Genomic DNA, 27,211 nt, shown 5'->3' with positions numbered 1-27,211 from the left:
ATGGACCCTGAAGCCAGAGACCCTCAGCCAGCCCCTGCCATCAGCCAGTCTCCGTCGTATATACGGTGACTTTTGAGGGCAGAGGGGTCCATCTGCCTTTTGTTTAAGAAACAGCATTTGTTTGTGTTTGTTTTGTGGGCAGTGTATTTACAAGGCTCAGACAAGGCTGAAAGCACTGTTTATTCAAGGCAGAAGTTTTATCTTTACACAAAAGAATGTACTGAGTGCCTGCCTACATGGATTCTGAAGGGGAAAAGGCAATTTATGACTTGTATCTGTTTTTGTCATTATGTATGACTGCTTCATTTTATAGTTGAGCTGATTATCCCCATAATAGCTTTTCCATGTACCTGCAAGCTAGTCATAGGTGAATGCCTTCTTATAAGTATCAGGGTCTTAGTATATTCAATTGGCACAAAACTTCAAGTTAAATGAATATCAAGTCAGACAGTGCTATATCCCTTAGAGAATGCAGAGTTTTCTGTTTTCAAAATGGCTTTGATCTAAACAAGTCACCCAAGGGATTTCTTTTCCAGCCAAGAGGAGGTGTCTTCAAGTTGTTGTATATAAAGAAATAACTCAAATTCTTGGCAACAGAGTTTTTGTTTTATTTTCCTCTGATAACCTGGAATGCTAAAATGATTCCCTTAGTCTGAACTCTTTTTTGGCTGAGGCAAATCTTAGATGCTGAGTGACCCATCCGTGATCTATCCTGACTTGGTCAAATCTCAGCTATCTGTGAGAGCTGGAAGTGTGTTGGGTGGCATGAGAATCACATGAGTGACCACCAACCCGGATGTTCCCACTGCCCTACTTAGCAGCCTTGTTCATGAAGCTCAGGGAGTGGGGTCTAGCTGCCCCGTTTTCACTCGAAGCAAGCAGTTCAATAGCCAGAAGCAGCAGGGAGATGCTACTCCCATCGAAGCTCTCTTTTTGAAACAGAAAGATTGCAAAAGTTCACATTTGTCTTGATGCCCTAATAGTAGTTCAGTTAGGAATCAGGTCCTTAAGTTATCTTCTAAGACTGAACATCTCGTATTTCAGAGGAATCCACTCTGTCTTCCAAAACTTCAGTCTATGTGGTGGAAAAGTATGTCCAGTTGCTAAATTGAAAAGGCAGGAAATATTTGTGTCCCCCAAAGAATAGTGGTTTTCTACCCCAGTGTAAACATGGCGAGTGAAAGAATAATATGTTCAAGGTTCCTTGGGTTGACTGGTTCCCTCCAGAGATGCGGTAGTGATCCCTGTCTGCATTTCAGTAGGATTCATCCAGGACGTGCCCTTTCCTGCAGAGGTGAGAACTGTAACCTATTTTGATAAACACATGAAGGACGAATCAAATTCCGATTCTTGGCAGTAAAAGGTCAAAATACTCCTTGTGGAAGGTCTGTTTTCCTTTACTTCTTTCTCCTTTTTAATCGTTATCTCCAGAAACCGCTCTTCATTTTAAAGGAAAGCTGACTCCACGTGTTTTCTTAGGAGACAGAGGGGACTCTTTGGTCAGTATCATCCTTAAAGATCAGAAAGGGACGTGGCTAATGCAGCCTGCTTTGACTGAGCAGCTCCTGCACGTCAGGTGCGGAACCATCTCACTTAATTTTCACTTGGACGCTTTAAGGAAGGCGGGCTTCTCTCTCATACAGATGAGAAGAGCAAGACCACGGTGGTCGGTGACCTTGATTAAAGTGAAGGTTGGGAGCCTGGATATTTTCCTCCACATGGTACAGCTTCGCAGATAAGATCCTCTGCTCAACCTGGACCACGTAGAAGCTAGAACACAGGCAGTTGCAAACGAGGAGTAAAGCTTGGTTTTCCGTTCACTTCCTGCTCCACCTCCTCTGTGTTGGGGCTCTTGGTTTGCCAGCTGTGATCTCTAGGCTGTCGGAATTAGTCTTGGCTCTCTGGGGATCCCTACCCTCGTGTAAGAGGCTTGAAATGGGAGAAAAGGATTGAAAGAGTTTTCTTTATCTAAACAGAAAACGTATGGACTCAAAAGCACTTGAGAAAGCCGACTGTACTTTGTCACACACCCAACGTGCTTGACCCCAGATTATTCAGAGGATCTGTGGCCCTCGGGCCTTCGCTGCTGCCCTGGTGGGGGGAGCAGGCCAGAGCTTCAGGCTGCCTCACGTGTGGCCCTGTGCGTGTGAAATTGTAATTTCCATCTCCTGGACTTTGCTGCTTTCAGCATTTCTAAGCCACTAGGATGTCATTTTAGAGCAAAAGATTTGATTTTTAGCACGGAGTATATGAAAGGGGGAGAGGGGTGCTTTTCCCTGCAAAGTGAAAGCAGGAAGGAAACCCATTTTCTTTCTCACTCCTGTCTTTTCTTGCCTCCTCTTAGTCTTTGGACAGCTGTTGAGATCTTGTAGAGGTGTGTCTGTCTCTGGGTTCTGCTCACAGATAGGCTTTCAGGGGCTTGATGATACCATGGCTTGGGTCAGGAAGCCAGACGGACAGGGCTGGGGGCGGTGTGTTGTGCCTGAGAGCAGTACGGTTAATTCTAGTGACCTGTTCTATAGTCTGCTTCTCGGAGGAAAGAAGCAATAGGATTTAAGCCTTCCTTACTGAGATAATAATAATACTGCTTTATATTTATTTTGATTTTAAGTTGTTGATGAAACATTGATATACCTGTGACCCTTTCTGTAAGACAGGTGATATGAGTACCATCACCGTGAAGAAACTGAGGCCCGTGGAAGTAAATAACTCACCCAGGGTGGTTCATACAGAAAGTAATAGAGCCTTGGACGTCTTCTTTGGTCTCCTGAATTCTAGAACGTTGCTTGACAGGACTTCTTGACTCTTACCTGATAATGTAGAAGCTGACACCTGCTCTGTAGACTTGGGGTTTCTACCGTCAGGGTTGCCTGTGAGCACCCCCCTCACCCACAGAGAACACAGGTGGAGAGGCTTCGTAAATCATTAACCATGGTGCTGTAGATGTGGACATGTAGGCATCTTGTGTTTGGGAGCGCACAGACGGCATGTGTGGTGAGAACAATTCTAGGACCAGAGTTTTGTGGTGAAGTGGGACATGGTGACTGAGCAATTTAAGTTTATATCAGGACATTACATTAAGTAATTTTTGCAGTGTTGGAGGTGAGGAGACATTTCCTGTGAGAGACCGTGAGAGAAGAGGAAGATTCTTTCAGAAGGGGCGAGAGTCCGTAAATAACGGGCACACCACGCTTACCTCATACGGGCACGAGGGAAAGATGCCTGCTTCTTTCTTTTCCGTTAAATAACAGTGGTGAAACCTTCCCGTGCCACTTTTTTTTTTTAAGATTTATTTATTTATTAGCGAGCTTGCAAGAGGGGAGGGGGAAGGAAAGGGAGAACAAGAGGGAGAGAAGCAGACTCCCCACTGAGCACAGAGCCCTACACGGGGCTCCATCCCAGGCCCCTGACGTGACCTGAATTGAAATCAGGAGTCTGACGCTTAACCAGACTGAGCCCCCCCAGGCGCCGCCCCCGCCTCGTGCCATTTCCACAAACTGGGAAATTTCCTAGTTTGGCATGTGAGGAGGGTAGGGATAAGCTTGAAAACCAGGAGCCAGAGTGGGGAGGCCAGGTGAAGAGTGAAGGGAGAGTGACAGCAAGCTGGCTGTCCAGGTCACTCCCCGGCCCCCCTCACACCTGCTCCCCCCTTGCCTTGCATCACCTGTTCAGGATGCCCTGAGACACCCCCCCCACCCCGCTCTGAGTTCCAGGGGCACCCTGGCTCCCATTAAGGAGGGACCACTATTGCCCTGGGAAGATGATAGCCACGTATGCCCACGTCTCAAACATGCCCTCAGCAGACATTTGTTGTCAGGGGCTGGATACTGGAGGCTGAGGCTTACAAAAATGTGGGTTTCTGAGGGTGATAATATAGAGAGAGGAGTGTTTCACCTGGGGTCTATCCCCTTTCCACAGGATATGTGCTGTGGGGGCTGAGGGCCGAGAACGCTGTATTCCATTCTTCAAGGGTGAGATGAGCTTTGTGAGGCAGTTGTCTGTGCTCCCCTGCATCCCAGAGACTTAAAGCTTCTGAAAGGCAAAGATCTCATCTGTCATCGGGTTTTGGGGGGTTTTTCTTTTTGCCAGTTTACTCTGTGACAGCCGCGAATATTTGTTATAGGAAAACTGAGGTGATCCGGGCTGTGTCCCCGTGTGTTCTCTTTTGGGAGTCAGCCACCAGCACTTTCACACGGGGGGCATTCAACCCACACAGTGAGTAAGTGACGTTCCTGTTGGGGTTTTTTGCATCGAACTATTTTACAGCTTTAAAGTTTACGTATGATTTCTTCCGAAACACAACTAAAGCTGACTGAGATCCAGAATGGTGCTGCATGTATAGAAACAGCGACCGGAAGAGGCTGCTTTCAGGGTCCTATCTCCCCCTCCCCTTCCCATCACTCAGAGTCTAGGACATCGGCCAGGATCAAACGAGGCCAGGCGCACGTTACTGGATCTGGCCCAGGCTCTGCTTAAGGTATTAGAAAGCCTAGGGAAATGGTTATAGGGGAAAGAGGGGGGGAAACCTAGTCTCTCCTAATCTAATGAATTAAAATAATATTTATGGAAAATATCTGTTTGCTTTATTAGAGGAAGATGTTTAAGTAAACATTTCCTGCAAGCTATTGAATTTATACAACACATTGGTTTGGAAGCAATAGCTCTCAGGTGTTTTCACTGAAATGAAAATTAAGCAGAACATGATTCCAAACAGCCCATTGTTTCGGCCATGTTGCCTTTGAATGTTTCCGAGCAGGATATTATGGCCAGTGGGGTTGTATTTTCTTTATTGGTAACTTGAAAATTGGCAGGGATGATGCCAGAGGTCCAGCAGGAGAGCTGCTAATAGCCCCTTGTACTCTTACGGACATGTAGCCTGGGCAACATACTCGTTACTATTTGATCTTCACAAACTGAGACATTAAAGAGGGTAAGCGTTGTTCACACTTGACAGAAGAAATTGAATCACAGCGAAGTTGAGTGACTCCTGGGGGATCAACAGGGAGCGTGCAGAGGAGGACGGGCCGGCGGCTCCTCGACAGCCCCAGGCTCTTGCCTCAGACCACACCGTCTCCCCCTGAGGGACTAAAGTGCGTCCGTGAGGTGATTGAACCTTATGACATCGTGGTGGGGCCAGCAGGGCAGGCGTGACGATCCCTTCCCTTTTTGTGATGGGAAACTCAGTCACACAAGTCAAGTGGTTTTGCCAGAATCCTGCAGTTGTTGCCGGTGCGCAGGCCTCACAGCTGTAAGCCCACGGCTTTTCCCCGCCTGACTGGCTCCCGGCGGAGGCCGAGTGCCTTTCGGACTTGGGGGAAGTCAGTTGGGAGCTAGTCTGACTTCCCAGGAGCGGGCTGCACGTTCCTGGCACCCTGGCTACGTTGCGTGAAGCCCGACTCCAGAATCTCTGCCGGGCGTGCCCGAGATGTCACAGAATCGCTGACAGAGCAGAAGGACGAAGCCAGCTCTCACCAGCCTGCGGCTACCTGCCTTTTGATTTTGTGTCCTGTGCCATCAGCAAGGAGAGGCTGCTGCAGAACGTTCTTTAAAAATGTTTAAAAACAGGACAGATTGAGGTGCCTCCACAAATAAGGTGTGTGGAGAAAGAAATTCTTGGGACGGAACACAAGAAGACTTTGTCACTAGTTTCTCTTTAAAGATAAAACACAACAGTGAACAGTGTCTACTTTGGTTTTATGAAAAAAAAATTGAGCTCTGTGGGAAGCCTCGTAACCTCACTCTCTCACCTTTCCCTTTCCACTGAGGTCTCGAACCTACAGCCCTTGCCACCCCTTCCAGCTGAACACTGCAAAGCCAGCTCTTCCCAGGCTTGAACCCTCAACACAACCTCTGATACGTCCATAGGCGCTCCTGGAACACAGATCTGGGAAAGAATCTGAAGGTCAGCTTTTTGCCCTCTCAGATGACAGATGGAGAAACTGAGACCCAGAAAGCTTCTCAGAGCTGGTTAGTCACTGTGCCAGCTCTACATCAGGCCTCCAGGGCTACAAATCTGGTATCGTGTTTGAGTTGGGGGTCGGCAGCTTGTGGGGCCCGCTTCTTGTCCTCCTAGAAGCGAAAGAGAGAGAAGCAGTGGGCCCAGGGCCCTGACCTCAGGTACACCTTCTCAGCATTCTCAGTGTTGAGTCAAACTGTGTGTCTGTCTCCACCCTAGTTTGAGCTCCTCGAGGACAAGACTTCAGTCCTATTCATCTTAGTATCCTAACCCCAAGCGCACCGCACCGAGCATGGTATGCAGAAAGCCCTCGAGCCTTGTTGAACCAAACCAATCTGTTTTATGTAAAGGTCAACCCACCCGAAGAGGGAGGGAAATATAGCTCCTTTGAGGCGCCTGGCATCACTGGGCCTTCGGTGGGGTCTCATCCAAGGAGCAAATCCGAGCAGGATCGCTCCTCACCTGGAAGCAAAACGAGGCCTCCTCCTCGCACAGAGCGCGGGTGGGGCCCCTGCGCAGCGTCTCCCCGCCCGGCTGGGGATGGGCAGCCGCCGCTGGGCCGAGCCAGACGGAAACCGACCAGGCAGCGCAGCCTCTGGTTGGTGCCACAGTTAACCTAACTTTGTTGGTTAAAGTGAAGTTTTTGGAATTCCTCCAAATGTTCGTGTGTGTATCTGCATGTTGTTAACTACGATTGTTGTCTCTGGGCTCCTTCTCCAGTGTGCGTGAGTCAGGGGAGAGGAAAGGGGAAAGGGAACCTTCTGTGTGGATTCTGACCAGGCCAAGAACCGGCTGCTTGCTGTTCCGCTCCCGGAAAGCCACAAACAGGAACGTGTGCCCGGCACAGCCTGCCCGCTGCCCAGCAAGCCTGAGGAACTTGACCGTGAGAGCACTTGGATCTGAGCCTGCGCCGTGTCTGGTTCCTCCGTCAGGGAGGGACTGGCTGCTGCCTCTGGCTGCCGGGAACAAAACGGCTTGGGCCCTAAGTCCCATAGGTGCTGGCCACGTTGCCTTCTGCACAGCCTGGTCACCCTCCTCTCTCCCATGTAAGCCAATGGCATGCGGGTGAGGAGATGAGTGAGCCAGGTGGGGGGAGGGGGTCGGGGGCGGGTGTCCTGCCAGCGTGGCAGGGGCGCAGGGTCGCCGGTCACTGGGCTATCACTGCCCTAACCAAAGTCGGGGCCTGAGACCGTCACTCTTTGCCTTTTTACTTAAACGTGGACCACTTGAACAAAACAGCAGACCAAATGGTGACGGAGGCCCGAGCCGCCCCAGGCCGCCTGCTCCCCGTCCTTCTGTGTCAGAGTCTTCATCGGGGCCCAAGCCCTCGGGCACACAGCACAGCTCTCCACTTGCTTGTCGGCGCAAGATTGCAAAGAGTTAACACTTTTGCTTTTTCGGAAAGTTATCTGTGAAGAGTATTAGTTGTTTAATAAAGCGTGCCTGCCCTCCCGATGAACCCGCCAGTGACTCTGCAGCTGGGGTCATCCCAAGTTCACGCGGTGGACTTTTGACTGCCTTCTGTGTCTGTGAAAACAGTCGGCAGCTCCTGCGGGGATCATTCATTCAGGCCTGTAACACAAAACTGTTGCCAATGGGCACCTGCTGGGCGGCTTCCCAGGAGGGCTGGGAGGGGGATACCAGACTCACCAGGCATCTGCGGAGATAAGAGCGGCAGGGGGTCCGCTGGGAGCCCGCGGCCTGCAGGCTGGTGTCAGAGTGTATCAGGGAGCCGGGCAGGAGAGGGTGTGAGCTAATTAAAGGCCTCTGCAAAGGGGAGTAGGGCGTGTGTGTGCGTGCGTGCGTGTGTGTGTGTGTGTGTGTGTGTGCGTGCGTGTGTGTGTGTGTGTGTGTGTGTGGAGGAGGGGTGGGGGGAGGTTTGGAGTGCATTCCCCAAATTTCTAGCACATTCTTTATTCCTCTCTTTTATCCCTCAAAACAGAGGAAAACAAATCAAAGAGTCTGAATTTCTAATTCGGTTGCTTCTAATCTTAAACCACCGTCCCTCCCGCCTGGTGCTGTATTGGTTCTGGCTGCTCTTGTCACGGAGTCACATCGACCAGCAAACCCAGGTTTTGCCACGTTTTCCCGGGAGGCATCCTGTTCTTGAAATATTGTAGGTCGACGGCTTGAGTTTTGCCCTTTCCCCCCCAGTTTGCTGCATGTGGGCCGCGGGGTGTGCTCTGGCCTTTGCCCCATGTGTTTGGAGAAGCCACTTGCCGGCCGTAGGGGGCGCTGCTGGGAGGGTGACAGGCTGGCGCCCCGAGCGCCCTGAGGTGGTGCGGGCGCCGGCGGCCTCGGAGCGCGGGGCAGAAGGAGCACAAGAGTTCCTTTTACACTTAAACTGACCTAAGGGAAAAATGTCAGCTGGAAGCATTAGCTTTACTTGCTCTTTTGCTTCTGTTTAGCGTGTACGTGTCCCCTCCCCCAGCGGCGGACCAACTTGTTTAGGGACCCAGGTACTTGGAGGTCTGTGGTATTCTCGTCATCTGCCTGGGAATGATACATTTCCTGAAAGCACTTTTGTTCCCCTACAACCCCAAGCCTGCATTGTATTGTTTCTGATACAGTTCACGTGATCTTGGCTGTGTCAGAGAAACATTTAGACCAGTGTCGTACAACGTGGTAACAATCCTAGGAAATTCCAGTCAAAAGCCAACAACCTGCTTCCTTCATTTCTGGAGCGCTGGTGTATCTGGCTTTGTCTGTATTCTGATAAGGAGTAGCCACAATGTTAATTTTGTATTTCCTTGCCTTTGTCTCACGTAATCCGTTCCCGAAGCCGCCGTCCAGGAGGCCGCTCGCGGGAGGGGGCGAGCCACAGAGGAGGGATCAGCCTGAGCCCGCGACGGCCGTTGGCGCGTTCTCACTGCGGGCCTTTAAATCTGCGTTACACTTCTCCTCTCAGCGTCACCATATAGAAAACACGGGAAAGACGCCGCACTGATGACACAGCTGAGGGGAGTCCGGCGTTTGACCTAGTAGCTGAGTGGGCGGCTTTACAGTGGTTCCCAGCTGGTATCTGCTGGCGGCTTCGCTGTGTGCCAGGTACTGTTCTGAGTCTTCGCACCACTTGACTTGTTTAATCCTCGAAGTGCCGCATGCTTGGCCCTGCCCCTCGCCAAAGTCATACCCTCCCCGACGGCTTCGATCTTGGACCCTCGCGCAGTCAGATGTGCAGGAGTTAACCGTGTAAGTCTGCGTTCTCCAGGGGCTGCAGAGAATCTGAGTCACGGTTTAAAGTCCTTTCCTCTGTTGTGTAATTCGCTCCTTTGTGGATGCTACACCAGCCAAGCCAAAGCCGTGGCCGTGACCCAGGGCCAGCGCCAACCCTGTCCGAGATGCCCAGCGAGGGCATTTCAACTTTGCTCTAGCTGCACATGCAGAACCAACTAAATATGTAACAGATCTGTTATTTATTGCGTCTAACAAGAAGTTCACAGCTTAAAAAAAAATATTTGCCAGCCTTTGTCCTAGGAACAGAGGAAACCAAAGTTCTTCCCCACTTAGGATCACATTCCAGCGAGAAGGTTCCGTAAGCAAATGCATATGAGGAATAGTCTGGGTGCTAGGATGGAAGTCTTGGCGGATCCAGTGGATGCCAACGGAGGGGGCCGACCATTCAACGCAGGGCAGGGAAGGCCTGCACAGAGGATGAGCTGCTTGTGCCAAATCTTGAAGTCCAAGGAGATGTTGGTTGTGGGGACAGGAAGTGGAAGGGTGGGGATGGGCCCCAAGGGGCCCACAAGGGGCAACCCGAACAGGGAGCTCAGGGATGGGGAGCAGCAGCACGTGGGGAGGTGACTCGGGAGCAGTGGCACTCAGGTGGTGGGCTGCTCCGCCAGCCGGTCTCCAGGAGAGGACTGGCCCATCGTTCCCTTCTCCCCGTACCGGTTACAAGGGAATTCCAAGGTACGAGACCTCAAGGAACTGTTCACCTTTTAAGCCTAGTGTGGTTGTCACGAGTTACCTCTTTCACAGAGGGGCCCACCCCCTCCGGAAAAAGCAAACCTAACTTGCTTTTTACTTAATTAGAGCCAAACCAATTCCTGGCCTGTTCACAGCAGGTAGATTGCAAATGTAGCCAAACTCCTCTTTCTGGCCAGAGTGCCTCCGTCCAGAACTAAGACGCGGATGGCCTCTGGCACTTCCAATTAACCTGATAATTGCATCTAGATAGAGCAGAAAATCACCTTCCCCAAAGCCCAGAGCAAACGCACTCCGAATCCTTGTCAAAGGAGAAGGCATTTAGGCCGCACTTAATACAACTGGACTAGAAAGGCGGGAAGGGGCATACCTGGGTGGCTCAGCGGTTAAGTGCCTGCCTTCGGCTCAGGTCAGATCCTGGAGTCCTGGGATCGAGTCCCACATCAGGCTCCCTGCATGGAGCCTGCTTTTCCCTCTGCCTGTGTTGCCTCTCTCATGGATAAATAAATAAAATCTTAAAAAAAAAAAAAAAAAAGGCAGGAAGGGAGGTTGTGGGCTTTATGCTTCAGCTGTGATTTTCTGCATAATTTGAGGCTCAACAGGTGGAATATTTGCCATCGATTCCCAGCCGTGATTGAGGAAATAAATTTATCTGACCCCGTTTGATCAGTCCATAAAACTGTTTCACCGTGTTCTTTGGGCTTGGCTAAACTAGGTAGAACCTAAATTTGAGAGAAAAGAGAGCACATTCTATGTTTGAATGTGTTTTGTGGCCTTTCTGCCCTCAACCCCATCCTGCCACATCCACCTAGTCAGTAGATTTTTCTCTGGAAATCTCTTCTTTCTCATCTCCACTCACGGCTGGTAGCAGTGTCCAAACCATGTCCACTTGTGTTTGGAATCTTAGTTTTTCATGTATGGATTCAGAGAGGACATTTATCTTGAGGTAGACGTGACTACTGTCACGCTGCCGGATTTGGGCCGAGGCTACGTAGGGCTCCCTGTGACTTTTTGGAACTTGAGCCTCATGCCTGAGATTGCAGTGCAGGCTGGCGTCTGCCTCAGCTCTGGGGTGAGAGAAGGTTTGGGTCCTCTGACTCTCAAAGACTGAGTTTAGGTTGGGCTGCGTGATGCATGTCAAGTACTTGACATGCATCTACTACTTCTTCAGTAGTAGGACAAATGTCCATCAGGAGTGGGATCTCTGGTCCTCGCCTCCCCAGTGCTTCTGTGTGTGTTCTGTGGTTGCTTCACCACCCCTGTCACCCCGAACTTGAGCATCTGTGATTGCCACTTGTGTCCTAGAGCTAGAGGTATTTGCATAGCACAGGAAACTTGTGTTTCTTTACATTTTTGTTGGGTTTCAGCACAGGGTTTATTGCTCTTTTCCATTGCTCCTTTTCTGCTCGGGGAGAAAAGCACGATTCTGTGCTCACTGACCATGTGGAGGTTGGCTTCTCATCCCCTCATCTCTAACAGATAAATAATTATGGAGTGAGAGGTGTTCCATCTTCTCATGGACGTTCATCACTGTTGGGATGTCTGCACAGTAGAGCTGACTGCTGCGTTTGCTCTCCTTTGCCTTTTCCCCTCCAGATATTCCCGAGCTCTGATGCGGCCTGGCTAACCCCTTCTGGGACGCCTGTGCTGCAAACCAGCACTGAAAGTTTTAAGCGTAAAGAAGAACTAATGCTCGATCATTTCCTGTGTGCCAGGCACTTCCTGCCCTCCCTCCTTTCCCCTTCCTTCCAGCCCCTCGGATCATAAGTTGGAGTCGTGCTCGACTTCTGTCGAGAGAATTAAAGTGCCTCCGAGAGAATTCTTGGCCAGAATCTCTTTGTCTCCTCAGTATCATCTGGAGCTTCATGTATAGAATAGACAAATAAGTACCAGCGAAGTCTAAACCAGCTGCCCCTCAACGTGAGAAAATGTATTTAGTTCACATAGCTGAAGAGATAAAGAAGCAGCAGCACATTTCTGGAGGTAGAGACTTTCTGGTCAAACCAGTCAAGTCTTTGAGGTCATTGATGCCCAATACCCTGGGATCGTTCTGGGCTCACAAGGAGGACCAGGGCCACCTGTCTGCTCTGGAGGTGGTACCGTCCCACGTACATCCACACTGCGTGCCATGCTCTGTCCAGAGCACTGGGGATACGAAGGTGGACAAGACTGGCATGGCACCGGGCATGCCTCAACAAGCTTCGCTCCCCCTCCAATCTGAAGGGCCACCACCACCAAATCCCCGGAGTGGCTAGTTTTTAAAGGGACAGTCTTCTAATTTCACTTTCTCATCTTGTTCGTTGAAGTGCTGAAGTTTAAGTCCATTGTGCACTCTTCTTTGGCTAACAGGAAGTTGTGGCACTTCTCTGAAGATTAAGAAACATCCAAGGCAATCAATTCCTATTCTCCTGTGTCCCCAGCCCTTGGGTAGACTTAACAGTGGTCATTATGGCTCAAGATCCCACAAGAGACCCCTTCTTGCCCATCAGCAAAGCCACAGGCTCTCTATGCAAAAAAGTGAGAGCTGTTCCATCCATCTCAGGGAATTCGTGGTCTTGTCTCCTGCCTTTGCCTTGGACTTGGGATGGTCTTGTTTTCTTCCTAGATGCTGCCCTTGGATCTGCCCTTACGCTTTACAGCTATAGCCCAAAACCAAATGATGCCTGGGCTCACGCTTATCTGGGAGAGGTGTCATCAGCTGCTACTAAATTTGCTAGCCTCTGTTTCTAACTATGTCAAAACTTACGGGTATTGAGGGACAGCATTCCATGTGTTGATCCCTGTCTTATATTATTTACTGTAGGTACATGCCTTCACAACCTCCAGTTAATAGAAAAATAGGCAGTGGCAGCAGTAACTTTAGAACCCTCTAGTAAAAGATATGGCCACAGAGGGGGGACAATGGAGGGAGTGACAGCTTGAAAGGCAGGGAACTTAAGGACGGCCTTTTTAAGATTGAGCAGATTCTCTTATATTTGTCAATCTGAGAGGAAGAGGCCAGAAAGATTGGAGATACGAGACAAAAGAGGATTGCTTGAGCATCATCTAAGACAAGGTCTTATAAGAGCATGGAAGAAGGCTCTAGATTTGGCAAATACACCATTTATCCAATTTAAATTGGAGGAGAGGAAAGAATTCTTTTCCCTTATTAGAATCTATCATTTGTATGAAGAGGCAGTGGGGCTAGCTTGGAAGAGTGGGACAGGAATGCAAAGCACATCTTTATTTGGCTCTAGGAGTGTTCCAGGCCCCGTCCTGGGTGATTAGGAGGCAAAGATGAGGAAACCTGCAGTGGCCCCTGTTACAAATTGATGACAGAAGAAACTTAAGTACATGTTGGCATCTCAGAAGCAGTTCTTAAAGAGCTTGATTTTATTTTCTTGGATTTTAAGAATAATATCTAAGATCCTTCTTCATCCTCAATCTTGGGAGCCAAGTAGTACTTTAAATATCCCATATCAGCAATTTTTAGCATCGTGTGCTGCAGGCCACCTAGCTTGTGAGGAAACATAAGGAACAGGACTGCATGGCAGTGGATGCGATGCTAGTAAGGCTGCACACACAAGTTGTATGGAAGGGGAGTGAGTAACCCTACGGGTTTGTATGCAAGGAGAGGCCATGCAGAGCTCTGCAAAGACATCTGGGGGAGCCAGACTAAAGTTGGAAAGGCAGAGATTTGTAGCCATTCATGCTGGAAGAGGGAACAGAAAGAGTAGGAGGTGATGTCGGTATGTCCCGGTAATTAGCTTTCTGCCCACCTTCCTATTAGTTGGTTCCAGCTTGAGTAACAAAAGCGTTTCTAAATCCAAACCAATGCCTTCCATCTACTGTTTGCTGCTTAGGTGACTAGTAGTCATTTGTAAAATATTATTAGTTATCTAAGCATAAAGTCTAAGTGGAAGAAATGAACTGAAATTGAAGACTTCGGTACCTTCTGAGTTTTAGTTTTAATTTGATTGGCTATATCCTTAAACGTTTTAGACTCAGATCTCCAAACCAGCAGTGTCCCATAGAAATATAGTGTGAGCCATATAATTTAACATTTTCTAGTAGTTGCATTTAAAAAGTAAAAAAAAAAAGGGTGTCTGCGTGGCTCAGTTGGTTGAGCTTCCGACTCTAGGTTTCGGCCCAGGTTGCAATCTTAGGGGCAAGCCCCACATGGGGCTCTGCACTCGGTGGGGAGTCTGCTTGAGGTTCTCTTCCCCTTCCTCGGCCCCTCCCGCCCCCTACTTCTGTGTGTGTGCTCTCTCTCTAAAATAAATAAATCTTTTTTAAAAAGGTAAAAAGAAACAGAAGAAATGATTTTAAGTATTTTTATTTGATCTGTAATATCCAAAATATCATTTCAGTCTGTAATGTCTGTAAAAATAATTGATGTTTTACATTATGATTTTTCACCTTGTCTTTGAATTCCAGTATTTTGTACTTAACAGCATATCTTGATTCCTACTAATCACATAGTAAGTGCTGTAGCCTCCCGGGGCATGTGGTCACTCTAGTGGACGTTGCAGCACCAAACTAGGAGAGGAAAGTAGGGTCATGTGATAACAACACTACCTGAACTGTGTGTCTGAACTGACGAGTTCCAGGTCTCTGTGGCTAACTTGATTATTTGACTATGCAGGCTATCTCTCTTCACCTTTAGCCTCTCATCCTTTTGCTGAGTGGTTCATTTCTAAGATTTCCCTTGTTCTTGTTGGAGGAAGGAAGATATTAAATAGAGAAAGGACCTTTGTACAGTTGGGTTCTGTCTCCATCATGGCAAGGAGAAGTTTTCCACAAAATTCTAAGAAATAGCTGTTCAAGTTATCTTTAATTTTTTTCCCCTTAGGTTATTTGTTGCCTTTCCTTTTTCCTCTTCTCCCACCTGCTTACCAAAATTTAGAAAACATTCTGTTCGTGATGTTTTTTAATATGGTGGTATTTCAAATACAGGCATGATTTTTATGAAGCTAATTTTTATTTTTTAAAATGCATTCTGCCTTTGGTCACATATTTAGAGAACAAGTGCCATAAACATTTTTTATATTAAAGAAAAGTCAATTAGTAGAGTATGATATAGTGTATATACAGTTTAAAGAACAATCAAATGAATACCAGGGCCTACCATTCAGCTTAAATGATAGAATTTAATAATAGAATATTATACTAATAGAATGGAATATGCTAAATTATACTAGTACTTTTGAAGCCTCCCTGATCACATTCCCTTTTTCTGCTGGTGAATTAAATGGATTGGGTTTTCTTCCTCATTCCATGACTTGTTTTTTAGGCCTGAAATATGTTAACCTGGTAACGGCTAATTCAGCAGGCTTTAAAAACCCCAGATCTACAGGAAGTAGATGGGTGGGAATTGTGAATGTCCTCTCTCAGCTCAGCCTTTGTAGGACTGAAAGACAGCAAAGGCAAGAATGCCCTATGGAGAGGCCACTAAGGAACCCAGGAGACAGGCAAAGAGCAGGGGTTTCTTAGGAGCTGTCAGGAAATCACTAAACTGCCATTTTGTTTTTATTTTAGCCCATCTGAGGCATTGGGAAGATTCGAGTCCATTTTTAAAAGAACCTTTGGGGCATCTGGGTGGCTCAATCAGTTAAGTGTCCCACTCTTGATTTTGGCTCAGGTCATGATCTCTGGGTTGTGAGATCAAGTCCCACCCCACAGGGAGCCTGCTTAAGATTCTCTTTCTCCCTCTCTGCTTACCTGTCAAAAAAAAAAAGAGCAAACGAACCTTTTGTTGGCCTTCCCTTTGAGCTTAGGAGCAAGCCAGGTCTCAGGAGAAATGAAACCGGATGTAAGTGCCTTGGAGCTGAGCTGCCTCCCATTCTCATCCTAGCCCCCCAAAGAGAGACTCACCTTCCCGTGTTCTTCCAGGTGCCAAACACCAGTTCCGAATCTGCAGTCTTCTCTTCTCTCAGGTTCATCACACTTGCTGATGAGTAACTTGCTAACAAGTGAGGTGTTGGCTTTCGGCTTTCGTGTCTCTAGCTTTCCCCAAATGCAGGCGCTGCATATTGCCACCGATCCCCATAAAATGTTTGGTACTCATAAGGAATAGTACCTTTGTTTCCCCTGTGAATGCTCTGTTACTCTTAGGTGGGTGGGGCTTTTGGGAGAAGCATCAGAGTGCACAGATAGACGGGAGGTGGATGGGGACTGAGGAACCGCACACACTTTCAGGATCCTTTCTTACCCACGGCATGGCTTACCCACCCCAGTTCTCTTTTGCTTTCATCCCCTCCCCTTTGAATTTGTGTCTGCACACGTGTCAGGTACCGGTACATGAAGCCACCCTTACTGGAGCCGTCGTCTTTTTCTGTAGTTAGATTTGCTTGACCAGACCAGCTCTGATAAAGCAAATCTTTGAGTCCCGATGTTCTACCTCCCTCAGCTAATCCTTTTGTAAGAAGCTGGAATGGAAGAGCAGACCTCTTCTGTACAAGCAGGAGCTCCTGAAACCGCTGGTCCTGATTCTTACCCTAGTTTGCCTTCCGTCTTTCTTCCCAGCAGTAACTGGTGCACTCTAGTACCATGATCTGATGCGGTGTAAGGTGATCCATATAATGGACGTTTACAGAACTTTGTCCTTTTCTGGGACAAGGAAGGGGATTGTAGCCTGAACCCTTTCTTGTTCAGGGATTTATGTGTAGCTTTCTGAAAATGTATTATTTATATACTTCTCTTAGCTTCCTTCATTTGTCCCCACCACTGCTTAGGAAAGGGAAGATGTCTCCTTGGCATCACTGTGTGATTTCCCCTGGCATTCAGGAGGGAATTTTTCATGGAGGGAGTGACAAAAAATCATGTTTGGGTTCCCTCCAAAGATGATCCAGTGTCAGATGTGGGTAGATTCTTAGCAGACTTTTGTTGGAGTTAATCATGGTCTTTCCAGTTTCATCTGTACAGGGGGATAATAACAGAGCCTACCTCATAGGGCTGTTGTGTGGATTAAACTAATAAATGATTTCATAGATGGCCAGCCCCTAGAACAATGCCTGATACATAGTAAACATTATTGGTCTGTGTTTACAATTCCAAAAGTTACGCTCTGGTCTTTAGCAGTTAGTTGGAAGCTTTCCTTTACCTATTCTGCTGCATACTCATTTAAAACTTTATTTGAAGAAACCAGTTGGAGACAACTTTCTTTAAAAACAAAAACAAAGGGCAGCCCGGGTGGCTCGGCAGTTTAGCACCGCTTTTGGCCCAGGACGTGATCCTGGAGACCCGGGATCCAGTCCCACATCGGGCTCCCTGGATGGAGCCTGCTTCTCCCTCTGCCTGTGTCTCTGCCTCTCTCTCTCTCTCTGTCTCTCATGAATAAAATCTTAAAAAAAAAAAAAAAAAAAAAACTCACCAAGATATTTCAAACCCTTGACTTTTTCAAACCCTCCCTGACTTTTTCAGTAAGAAGCCCAGCTTATTCTGGTGTCTAGCATCTGCAGTTATTCTTTATGGTGTCACCCATCCCCTTCCTTCTCAGACTTTTGGCATTAAAGAGAATATATCTACTTATTTGAAATACAGGATACAAGAATGAAGTCCTTGTGACTAGGAATGAGATAAGCTTAAGCTTCTTTTGTATTATCAGATGTTCCAATTCCATTTCTAATGTCTGTATTTTGAAATTTCAGTCTATTTATAATTGACTTCTTTATGCTTTCCTTTGTTCCGGAACAGGTATAAGGTGGTTCCTGTAGTACAGGATGAGACATGCAGGATTCAGTCGGGGTGGGAGGGGGAGCAGAGCACTCACTGGAAGAAAGACAAGGATTTGCAGTAATAACCCTCGACACTTATGCATTGCTTTGTATCCTCTCCCCCCCCCCCCCCAGTACTTTTAAGACCAGGGTCTCTTTGGATTACCCCAGTGACTCTGTGGGTAGTGTTCTACCTGTTTTATAGATGAAGATACTGATCCCTGAACAGAGTGTCTTTTGCTCGTGTTCACCCAGCTGATAACTGGTAACAGAATTGGGATCAGGATGCCTGGCATGTCAAAGCCTTGCGTGCTTCCCTGGAGTTGAAATTGTTTATCAGCGAAGTCAGGCATCATGGTGTCACCACCCCAGAGGGATTTCACACACACACACACACACACACACACACACACACACAGTGTAGTCTATCTCCTGGTCCACTCCTGAGGCATGGGCCATTTGCACATATTGAAAAACCTTATTAGGGTAGCAAAACTGGAGGCCACTCATGGGTAGGAAGGCTGATTCCCCTTGACTAGCACTGGCCGTGTAGAACCCCACTTTCAAGGCTTCTCCCATGTGTTTCCAGGGGTTTGCAGCAGTAGACGAGTGGGAAGCCTGGCACCCTCGACATGATCCCTTACCCCTTCTGGGGAAAAGCTCATAATGAAGCTGATGAAGGGCAAAAAAGTAGGATATTATCCCATCCCAATAGCTGGCTTTAAAGATTCATCCTGCCCACATGATTCTTTATAATCGGTATAGGGAAAACTGAGTGTGAGTAGGCTGTGGCACAAGGCTGTTGTTGGAAATTAGTCTTCCTGATAGCCCTGGGTGTTCTGCTTGCTTCTGTGCTGCTCTAGCCCTGTAGCCAACTGTGCCAATCCTTCAAAGAAAATGCAGACCTTTTTAGGAGAGTGCCTCAAACCACTCTGAGCATCTAGATTAATCTGAAACAACATCAGAGTTCACAACTGGGTCAAAGTTGCAGAATAGCAAGAGAGACTTGCCAATTCAGCAGGCGTGTGTCTTGGGCCAGTTAGGAACCAGGACAATCTTGAGGTCTGACTTTGTTACTCTATGTTTAGACCTTGTGTGCTGAGATAATTCTGGGTGGCTTTGGATGACTTTGTTTCTTAACTGGAAAGGCGTATCTGTTGCCTGATAAGTGTTTATCCGTAAAATAGCAACATGGTATAGGTCTTAGGGTAGGAGGGCTTTTACATCTCCGGGGACGGCCTCCCATCCGCCCCCCCAAAAAGCAAGGTCATAGGCTTAGGCATGTTACTGAAGCAGAGTGGCAGTCCTAGCTTTAAAAAAAAAAAAATATATATATATATATACACACACACACACACACACATATATATAAAATAGTGAAAGGGAATAGAAGGGAAGGGAGAAGAAATGGGTAGGAAATATCTGTATTATTCTTATGCAGGGTCTCTGTCCTGGATTCTTCCCCCTTTCTCTCTTTACCTTAAGGGATATACAGAATCATAACCAAGTAGAACTGAAAACAGACAAAGCTGTCCCACTCGTACTGGATCTGGGGTCCAGAAATGCCTCTTTCTTGCCACTCATTCCATGTTCGTTCATTCGTTCATTCTTTCTGTTTCTTTCTCTCTTTTTCCTCCCTTCCTTCCTTCTTTCCTTCCTCCTTCCCTCTCTCCCTTCTCTTTCTCCTTCCTTCCCTCCTCCCTCTCTCCTTCCTTCCTTCACTCTCACTCTCACTCTCACTCTCACTCTCACTCTCACTCTCACTCTCCTCCTACAGTTCCAGCCTGCCCCGTCAGTGTCTGGCTGAGGAGGACCTGCTGTTTGGTTGGCCTTGTGTCAGTGACAGATACCCGTTCCCGGATCCCGTGCTCCTTTAGCTCTTGTCTCTTTACAAGGATCACAAAAGGGATTTTCAACATCAAGGCCAAAGTCATACTGAGAATTGTTTTTAACTGTGGATATTTTAACAATGTGAATCAGAGTAAAGTCGTGAAGACCTTCGCTAATGAAGTGACTTAGGTCCCATGTGACTTGAAGGGTGTTTTTCTACTAGCATAGCAGTGGAGGTGGAGAGGACTCTCAAGTTTGAGCCTCCATACCACTTTTAAGAACCTTGTAAAAATTGATGGCTGACACCGTGCCAGGCATTTTGCATTATCTCCTTAGCACATGAAAGCAACCCTTTAGAGACTGGGTTTTCACAAACAGGTAAACTGAGGCTCGGGAAAGTTGAGCAGCTGCCACCAGGATGCATATTCATGTCCAGCTTACTCACAGGCACAGTGTGTACGGCTGGGCTTTCTGAGTTGACGGGTCCAGCGGATCCGGTAGCAGATCGCTGGCAGTGCTGCCGGAATCGGAGCTGTGCTGGTGGCTGAGACTTGGCGCTGAACAACTTTCTGGTTGAGAGGACCTAAGACCTCTCACACTGCAGAGCCCTGTCACTTCTTTCCCTTTCCTGTTATGTGTGGCCACCATTGGCCCTGGTGGCAAGAAAGGTACTGTCACCAGCTATTACTCAGTGGAGCAAGGATATTGAAGAGGAAATTTCCATTAGATAAATAACTGTGAAAGAAGAACCCCAGAGAAGGGGGGAGAAATTCAAACCCAGGCTCCTGTTACACTGGCCAAATATCTCTGGCATCCCATGCGTGCTGAATATCATAAAAGGGTCAGGAAAACTGATCGGACAAAACAGAGGGACACAGTGTGAATTTTTCCTCTTGCATCATTCCAGCATCTACTTGAATTTCAGTTTTATAAAATCAACTGTCCCGAGACTGGCCGCAAACCCGGGCTAATTTGTAGTGGCTCTGTTTCTATGGACGATGGGATTCTTTTTGGAAGGAGGGGTATTGACACTTAGTGTGCATCATCTATGCAGCAGAACTGGCATCTTGGAAGTGCTTCTGCGATTTTTACCCCCTTGCTGAAAATAAGGCTTTCTTGAAATAAATGACTTTGGACTGTGGCCAGAATTCACAAGTGTGTGTGCTAAAGCTCCCTTCAGCGAAAGAAGGGGGAAATCAGTGTTGTCTTTGCGAGTGTAATAGCAGGTTTTCTCAGGAACATCCTGTTCTTTGGAAACTTCTGAAATCCTCAGTTTTTTTGTGGACTTGAAATGCTACAAAATGAGCTATGTTGGCTTAAGTCTCCACAAATGCTTCTTCTGATGTCCAGGTATTGTTTCTACTGAGTACAGTTACAAACTACCTACAAATGACCCTCCAAGTGTGCAAGCCTGGCCCACGCTGTCTGTCCCCTGCTTCTGTGGCCTTCTGCAGAGAGCTGCTGCTTCTCTGGGGCTGCACCTGCCAAGCGTTCTGCACACACACCGTCTCATGTCATCCTCCCAGCAGCCCCGTGGAACCTGATTATTCCCATTCTGCATGTGAAGAAATTGAAGTTCAGATAACTCAATACTGTTTTTATTGGATGCCTCCTGTGTATCAGGCTCTGTGCTAAGTGCTTCACACGTACTGCCTAATCCTAACGGCATCCTTGTAGGTGGATATTCTCATCCCCATTTTGAAGGCAAGGAAACAGGCTCACAGAGGGGAAGTTACTTGTCCGTGATCTCACAGCTATTAAGTGTCACAGTCTGAATGCCAGATCCGTTATACCGGATACATACCTCCCGACCGAGGTCCTTGAAGGCACGAGGCAGAAACTATCTCTGTTTAGGACTCTCATTTGCTAGCCTGGCACAGTCTGTCGCTTACGTGTTTGATTGATTGGTGGTTTGATGCGTAACTGGATTGTACTTATAGCCTTACGAATTTCAGCCTTACCATCATTGCCTCTGAGATTAGTTTTCCCCTTGTCTGATTATCTTTCCCCCAGCTTCATTCCCCATTTTGATATCCACGAGCATGCCAGAGAGCATCTGCTATGAAAAATATTCAAACCGAATTTGAATTTTGATGCATTTGGTTTCTATTTAAAATACATAGGCAGGGGCACTTGGGTGGCTCAGCCGGTTGAGCATCTGACTTTTGGTTTTGACCAAGGTCATGATCTCCTAGGTTGTGGGGTCGAGCCTCATGTCAGGCTCCTCGTTCATCAGGGAGTCTGCTTAAAAGATTCTCTCCCACTGCCCCAGCCCCCTCATGCCCCATTCATGTGCACGGGGTCTGTCTGTCTGTCTCTCAAAATAAACAAATAAATCTTTAAGAAATAAAATACACAGGCAGAACTGGGGATAGGGTGGTAAAGGATGTCCTGCCCCAGTCACTCCCACATGGCCTTGTGGCTCTTGTGGGTACCTCTGCTCTGGTTTGATGATAGTGTTCTAACTCAAGGTTGTGGGTGAAATAACACCTACCCACCTCAGAGAAGACCAGTGCCAGAGGATGCCCATGCAGAGTGCTTACTGGAATCGCCACCCTCTCCAGCACATGTTCTTACCCTATCTTTGAGGGAGAAATAAGATACAGGGTGTGATTTATTTTCCCACCGAGGTGGGGAAGGAGAGAGATGGAATGAAGTATGACTCAGTCCTCCCACAGTGAGAGGAGGCCACAAGCGTTTGGTGCCCTGGATTCATACTCAGAAGCCCAGTGGGCTGGCCCAAGGCCCAGCCTCTTTGACCACAGTACCCTTCATCTCACTGGTTTCATATTAGTTCCAATAAAGTGTCTCTCCCCGTAAAATCTGATTAACCTCTAATCAGTATGGGTTTGGCTGGATCGTGGATTTCAACATCTTCCCGTTTCCTGAGTTTTCAAAGTCACAGCGACAGGGGTGAAGACTTTGGTAATAGTTTCCTGTTAATAATATCTTTGTATCCTTTACGTTTACTCACAAGTGACAGAGGACAAATCTGGTTGGCTTAGGTGAATAATTTTTTATCCACAGGGAAGTGAGAATTCAGACAGAAGTCCTAGGGTGAGTTGAGTAGGTGTGGGCACCTTCCTGCAGCTGAGACCTAATGGCAGAACCCAGCATTTAGAGGGGAGCGGGATCCCTTGGGTCAACTTACCCCATCCTCTTGAGGTCAGTGTGGTGTGTTTGCACAGAGAACACCAGGACCAGTCGGTGCTGGGGGAGCCAAGGGGCCCGCAGCAGAATCATTCGGCAGTGAAGCTCTTGGCACAGGCTGACTCCTAGACCTTGGGGGTTGAACTTGTTTCATTGATAGGGAGGGGGTGTTGAAGGAGACGGGGGGCGGGTGGAGCAGTTCATTATTCTTAAAAAAATAATCTTTAAAAATAAGATTATTCTTATTTTATTCTCCCATATTCGTTTAAGGAGAAAAGCATTATAGGGTTTTTCATTTCTTCCTAGTCAGCTGCCAGAAATCTTAATATCTTTTCCAAGGGAAGATCTCTTTTCAAGGAAACTTAATATCTTTTTACTTAATATCTTTTCCAAGAGAAGACCTCTTTTCAAGGAAAATGAGTTTGAGGAGGTAGGAAAGACCTGAACGAGAAGTAGCATGGAGGCTACTGGGCCTCTTTGGGTGGAGATGGCTCTCTCACCCACTGCCGCATTACCTCTTCTGTGGCATCAATCAAGGAGAGGGATTTTTGTCCAGACCCTGAGTGGAGAACCCTGGCAACCTACACAATTCCAGAATGTAGAAGGGACTCATTCTTTTGACCCTTTCCAAAATAAGGATTACGTTTTTCTCTTTTCTCTTGATTTGCAAGTGTTTTCAGTTTGTGTTCCAGGCTCTCATTGCGTGCTGTTTGATATAGGGGATTGTTACCTTCCCTGTGAGATTGTCACCCCGGATGGTAGGTCCAAGCCTGCTCTGTGTCTGTGTCCTCAGCAGTACCTCAGTCTGTGCTGGGCCCAGAGTAAGTACTTAATAAAGACGTTCTAACTTAGATCATAGATCACACGCTGTCAAAGCCAGGAAGGATTTTGGAAACCACCAAGTCCAACACTCTAATTTTATAGACGGTACCACTCCAGAAACTCGCTCTCGAGGCTGGTGTTTATCTGCTGGAAAGAGGGGTTTTGTTTTGGGTTTCTGTTTTTGTTTATGTAAAAGCCTAGTGCAAATGACCATAATTCTAAACCTTCGAAGAGCTTTCTTTGTGGTGCAGGATGTTCCTCCTTGGACTAGTAGCTGACAAATAATCACAGTAAGAATGCTCACTAGATTCCATACCCTGAGCCACTGTCACCGATTCTTCTGGCCACACAGCAGTGTGGGTACTGTTGTCATTCTGTACAGGCCAATGGGGAGGCTCCACAGTTCGGCACCTTGCTCAGGCTCCTGTAGCTGCTGGAATGGTTGAGGGAGGACTAGAATCCAGTTTGGTCAGATGCTCAAACTCACGGCCCTCAGTGGCTCTCACATGGGATCCCTGATGAAAGCCCCATTTGGTGATTCATGCTGCTGACTTTTTACCATCCCGTGGTGCCTCCATCCTAAAGGCAATTGTAAGATTGATTTTCATTAACTTTAGTTTTCCAATTAGACACAGAGTGACAGGGGAGGCAAGACTAAAAGCAAATGATAGGGATTACATCTATAGAGAGGTCAGGGATCACTGCCCTAGATCATAAAAACACTTGGACTGAGTAAAAGGAATGAGTGTTCCCATCTCTTGCTCCACAGAAACCATTGCTTCACCTTGACTCACTGGTTCTTCCTCTAGTCCCTCTTCTGTGCCCAGAACTCATCTTCTCCTGTCATCATGAAGCTTCAGGCCTTATGGCTTCCAGAGCAGAGTGTGTAAAAATGTGTAAAAATACCCTCGGAGCATCTGGGTGGCTCAGTCAGTTAAGTGTTTGCCTTTGGTTCAGGTCATGATCTCAGGGTCCCGGGATCGAACCCCATGTGTTGGGCTCTCTGCTCAGTGGGGAGTCTGTGCATGTTCACTCTCTCATTCTTTCTCTCTCTTTGAAATAAATAAATATTTTTTAAAAATCCCTTGCTAAACCAGTATGAAACAGACCCCACCCCCGCCCCCCAATGGCCAGACCCACTGAACTGGGTCTTCAAGGCGGGCAGTTCGTCTTGAATCTTTGCACTGAGCTCTGTATCTAAATAGCATTCCTGTGAGTTCTCTGAAAGGTTAGTCCTGGGTCATTGGCACTTAAACCACTTGTTTTGGTAGATCCTTCCTGAGAAGGTTAATTATATATTTGATATCCTTTCCTCTTTATGCCTGAATGATGAAGATAAGTACCCTGTGGTTTATTAACTGTCACTTTAAACCTTTTCAGATTGTCTTGTGACAAAACAGAGTTTTATGTCCTTTTTATCCAGCTTTGATGGATGAGACAGCTTCTTTGGTAAAAGAATACCAGGATAAATAGGATCTTTCTCTGATATGTGGGGGAGGATTTTGCTTTGGAAGTCATGAGTTCAAGTCTGCCATTTTGTATGAAAGGTGACCTAACCTGTTAACCTTCCCATGTACTTCATTTTTCCCTTTGACCAATGGGGCTGGGCACCTAGGCACTCGATATTTGTTGAATAAGTGAAAGAAAAGACATTGCCTTAGGGCAATTGATGTCTCTAAAAGTTTTGATACCAAACCCAAAAGCAACAGTTGGTCATGTTTCCTATTTTGAATCACATGGATTTCTCGGGGCAAAGAGCTTCTGTCTTTAGCATTATAGAATCCTAACACTTAAATCTTCTTCCCCAAGTCATTTTGTTATACATTCTTCAGTAAATTTGCAGTAGGTCTCAGGAAGGCAGATGCCATTATGGACATTTAGTAGTTGTTTTGCAAACCTGTGTCCACCAGTGTAAAGCATCCTACAATCCGTATGTGTCCAGTGCTTGAGCAGTCGAGCACCAGTATCCTGGGACACATAGTATATGTAATCCAGCAGTTAATATGGCTCTTCTCTCAGTGGGGATTTACTGAATCCCAGCAAGGAGCAAGGCAAGGTATTTATTTAAAATAGCAAAAATAGTGCTGAGGCTTTACAACTCTTTTCCTTTTTTTTAAAATTCACTCAGTTCGCAGGGACATTATCGGATGGCTTAGGGAAGACGATGGACAATCGGCATCAGTCAGAGCGGGAGTATATCAGATACCACGCAGCCACAAGCGGGGAGCACCTCGTAGCCGGCATCCACGGCCTGGCTCATGGTAAGTCACGTGATACCGGGAGGCTGGCTCTTCCGCCACAGTTCCTCAGAGGTCCCTTTTCACCCTCCGATTGCATGTGGAATCCTGGCTGGGTAGCCTGGGGTACTTTCCAGGCTCTCTTCTTTTACCCTCCTAGCAACTGAAATGTCACAGCCTGTGACAGCTCTTCGTTTATTTTCAGAATGTTTGTGCACACTGCAATTTCTTCCTGTTCTCTGACTTCTCTTCCCAAAGTGTCATAAGGTATAATTGAGTGAACCCCTTTTTAGAATATGGAACTGCTGCTTCAAGACTTGCCTTCTGCTTACTGAGCATTCCTTCCATGGCAAGTGAAACGTCAAACCAGCTGCCGGGTTTGTGGCCCACATGTTCTTGAGTCTTGTATAAACGCACATTCCCAAGGATTGTAAAACCGTGTGCCTAGGAGTTATAGGCGGTGGCATGAACGTATTAAGTCTCTGAATTTGTGTGAATTCTGACCTTTAATGCTTTAACTCCTACTCGTTTGCCTTTTGTTGTGTTTTTCTCAACAACTTCTTAGTCTGGCATTCAAGGCCTTTGGAAATGTAAACCCAGCCAACTTTTCCAACCACTGCCTCACAGCCATATTGTATTTCAGCCACTGAGAGCCATGTGGTATTCCCCAGACATGCCCCCAAAGCCTTACTCACAATCCTCTGGTCTCCCCTCCTCTGCCTCACTTCCTTGCCTATCAAAATCCTGCTCCACCTACAAGTCTGACTCAACTGTCCCCAGTTAGAATTAATGCCGATTAGCGCATATGTGGCAGTCTGGGTTATGTATCTAGGCAGCTGTGTGTACCTTGCTTTCCTGATCGATTGTGAAGGTCAGGAGAGCAGAAAGAGTGTTTCCTGTTCACCTTTACACTAGCAGAGCCTCGTGTGATACCTGGCATATAGCTCCTGCTTAGTAATGGTTAGTAAATTGCACTGTTTGTACCAGATTCTTAGAACTAGTCTGAAGCTACCAGAAGTCCTATCACAACTGACCAAGTTTAGATTACCTACACTTAGAAGAGGGAGGAATATGGATAATTGAAAATCTTATTTCTTTTCATGCTTAGGACACAGTGTTTAGGACAGAATTTTCCTAATGGTGAGGTTGGATCAAAATGCCTTTACTTTTCCTAAGCCTGCCCAACTGGAAAGGGAGTAGCCCCAAAGAAGACATCAAACTAGGAGTAAGATTTGGCTGAAATCAATCTGTTTAGGGACTCAAAAAGTTGATTGTTGGGCAGCCATTTGGGGTTAAAGAGTGAATCATTCTTTCTAGTAACTGTAATGATAGTGCATGGGACTATGAGGGGCTGTTTTTTAATGAATACAAAATGCTTTGCTATGTATAATTGCCTTTGTCTGCCTCGCATCCTTGGAATGTGGAAAGAAAGCCTAGCTGTCCTCACTGTTCAGATGGACGCAGGAGTATGCTGAGAAAATGGATAATAGTTCAAGGTTGGTTGCAAAATCCCTTCCAACCAAGGACCACTCACACGATATGAGCAGCATCTCCAGAACAGAGAGCCTCATCTGAGGAGGATGCATGAAGCTCTG

The 27,211-nt window shown here is 47.1% G+C and overlaps 1 protein-coding gene and 1 long non-coding RNA gene across 21 annotated transcripts in view; one reads left to right on the top strand and one right to left on the bottom strand.

Annotated features, from left to right (window-relative positions):
- VPS13D (vacuolar protein sorting 13 homolog D) overlaps window positions 1-27,211 on the top strand; it is a 316,308-nt gene that overhangs the window by 240,215 nt on the left and 48,882 nt on the right. For all 20 annotated transcript variants that reach the window (XM_049107151.1, XM_049107184.1, XM_049107181.1 and 17 more), the window contains one exon: window positions 25,508-25,640. In XM_049107151.1, coding sequence (XP_048963108.1) covers window positions 25,508-25,640 — 133 coding nt within the window. The remainder of the gene's footprint in view (window positions 1-25,507; window positions 25,641-27,211) is intronic.
- LOC118355807 (uncharacterized) lies at window positions 163-21,716 on the bottom strand. The gene is made up of 2 exons (XR_004818977.2): window positions 7,607-21,716; window positions 163-6,069 (listed from the first exon to the last, which is right to left on the bottom strand). It is a non-coding gene; the product is annotated as an uncharacterized LOC118355807 (long non-coding RNA).

This window comes from Canis lupus, chromosome 2, assembly GCF_003254725.2.
Source record: "Canis lupus dingo isolate Sandy chromosome 2, ASM325472v2, whole genome shotgun sequence".
Classification (NCBI taxonomy): Eukaryota; Metazoa; Chordata; class Mammalia; order Carnivora; family Canidae; genus Canis; species Canis lupus.
This window is presented reverse-complemented; position numbering and strand designations above follow the sequence as displayed.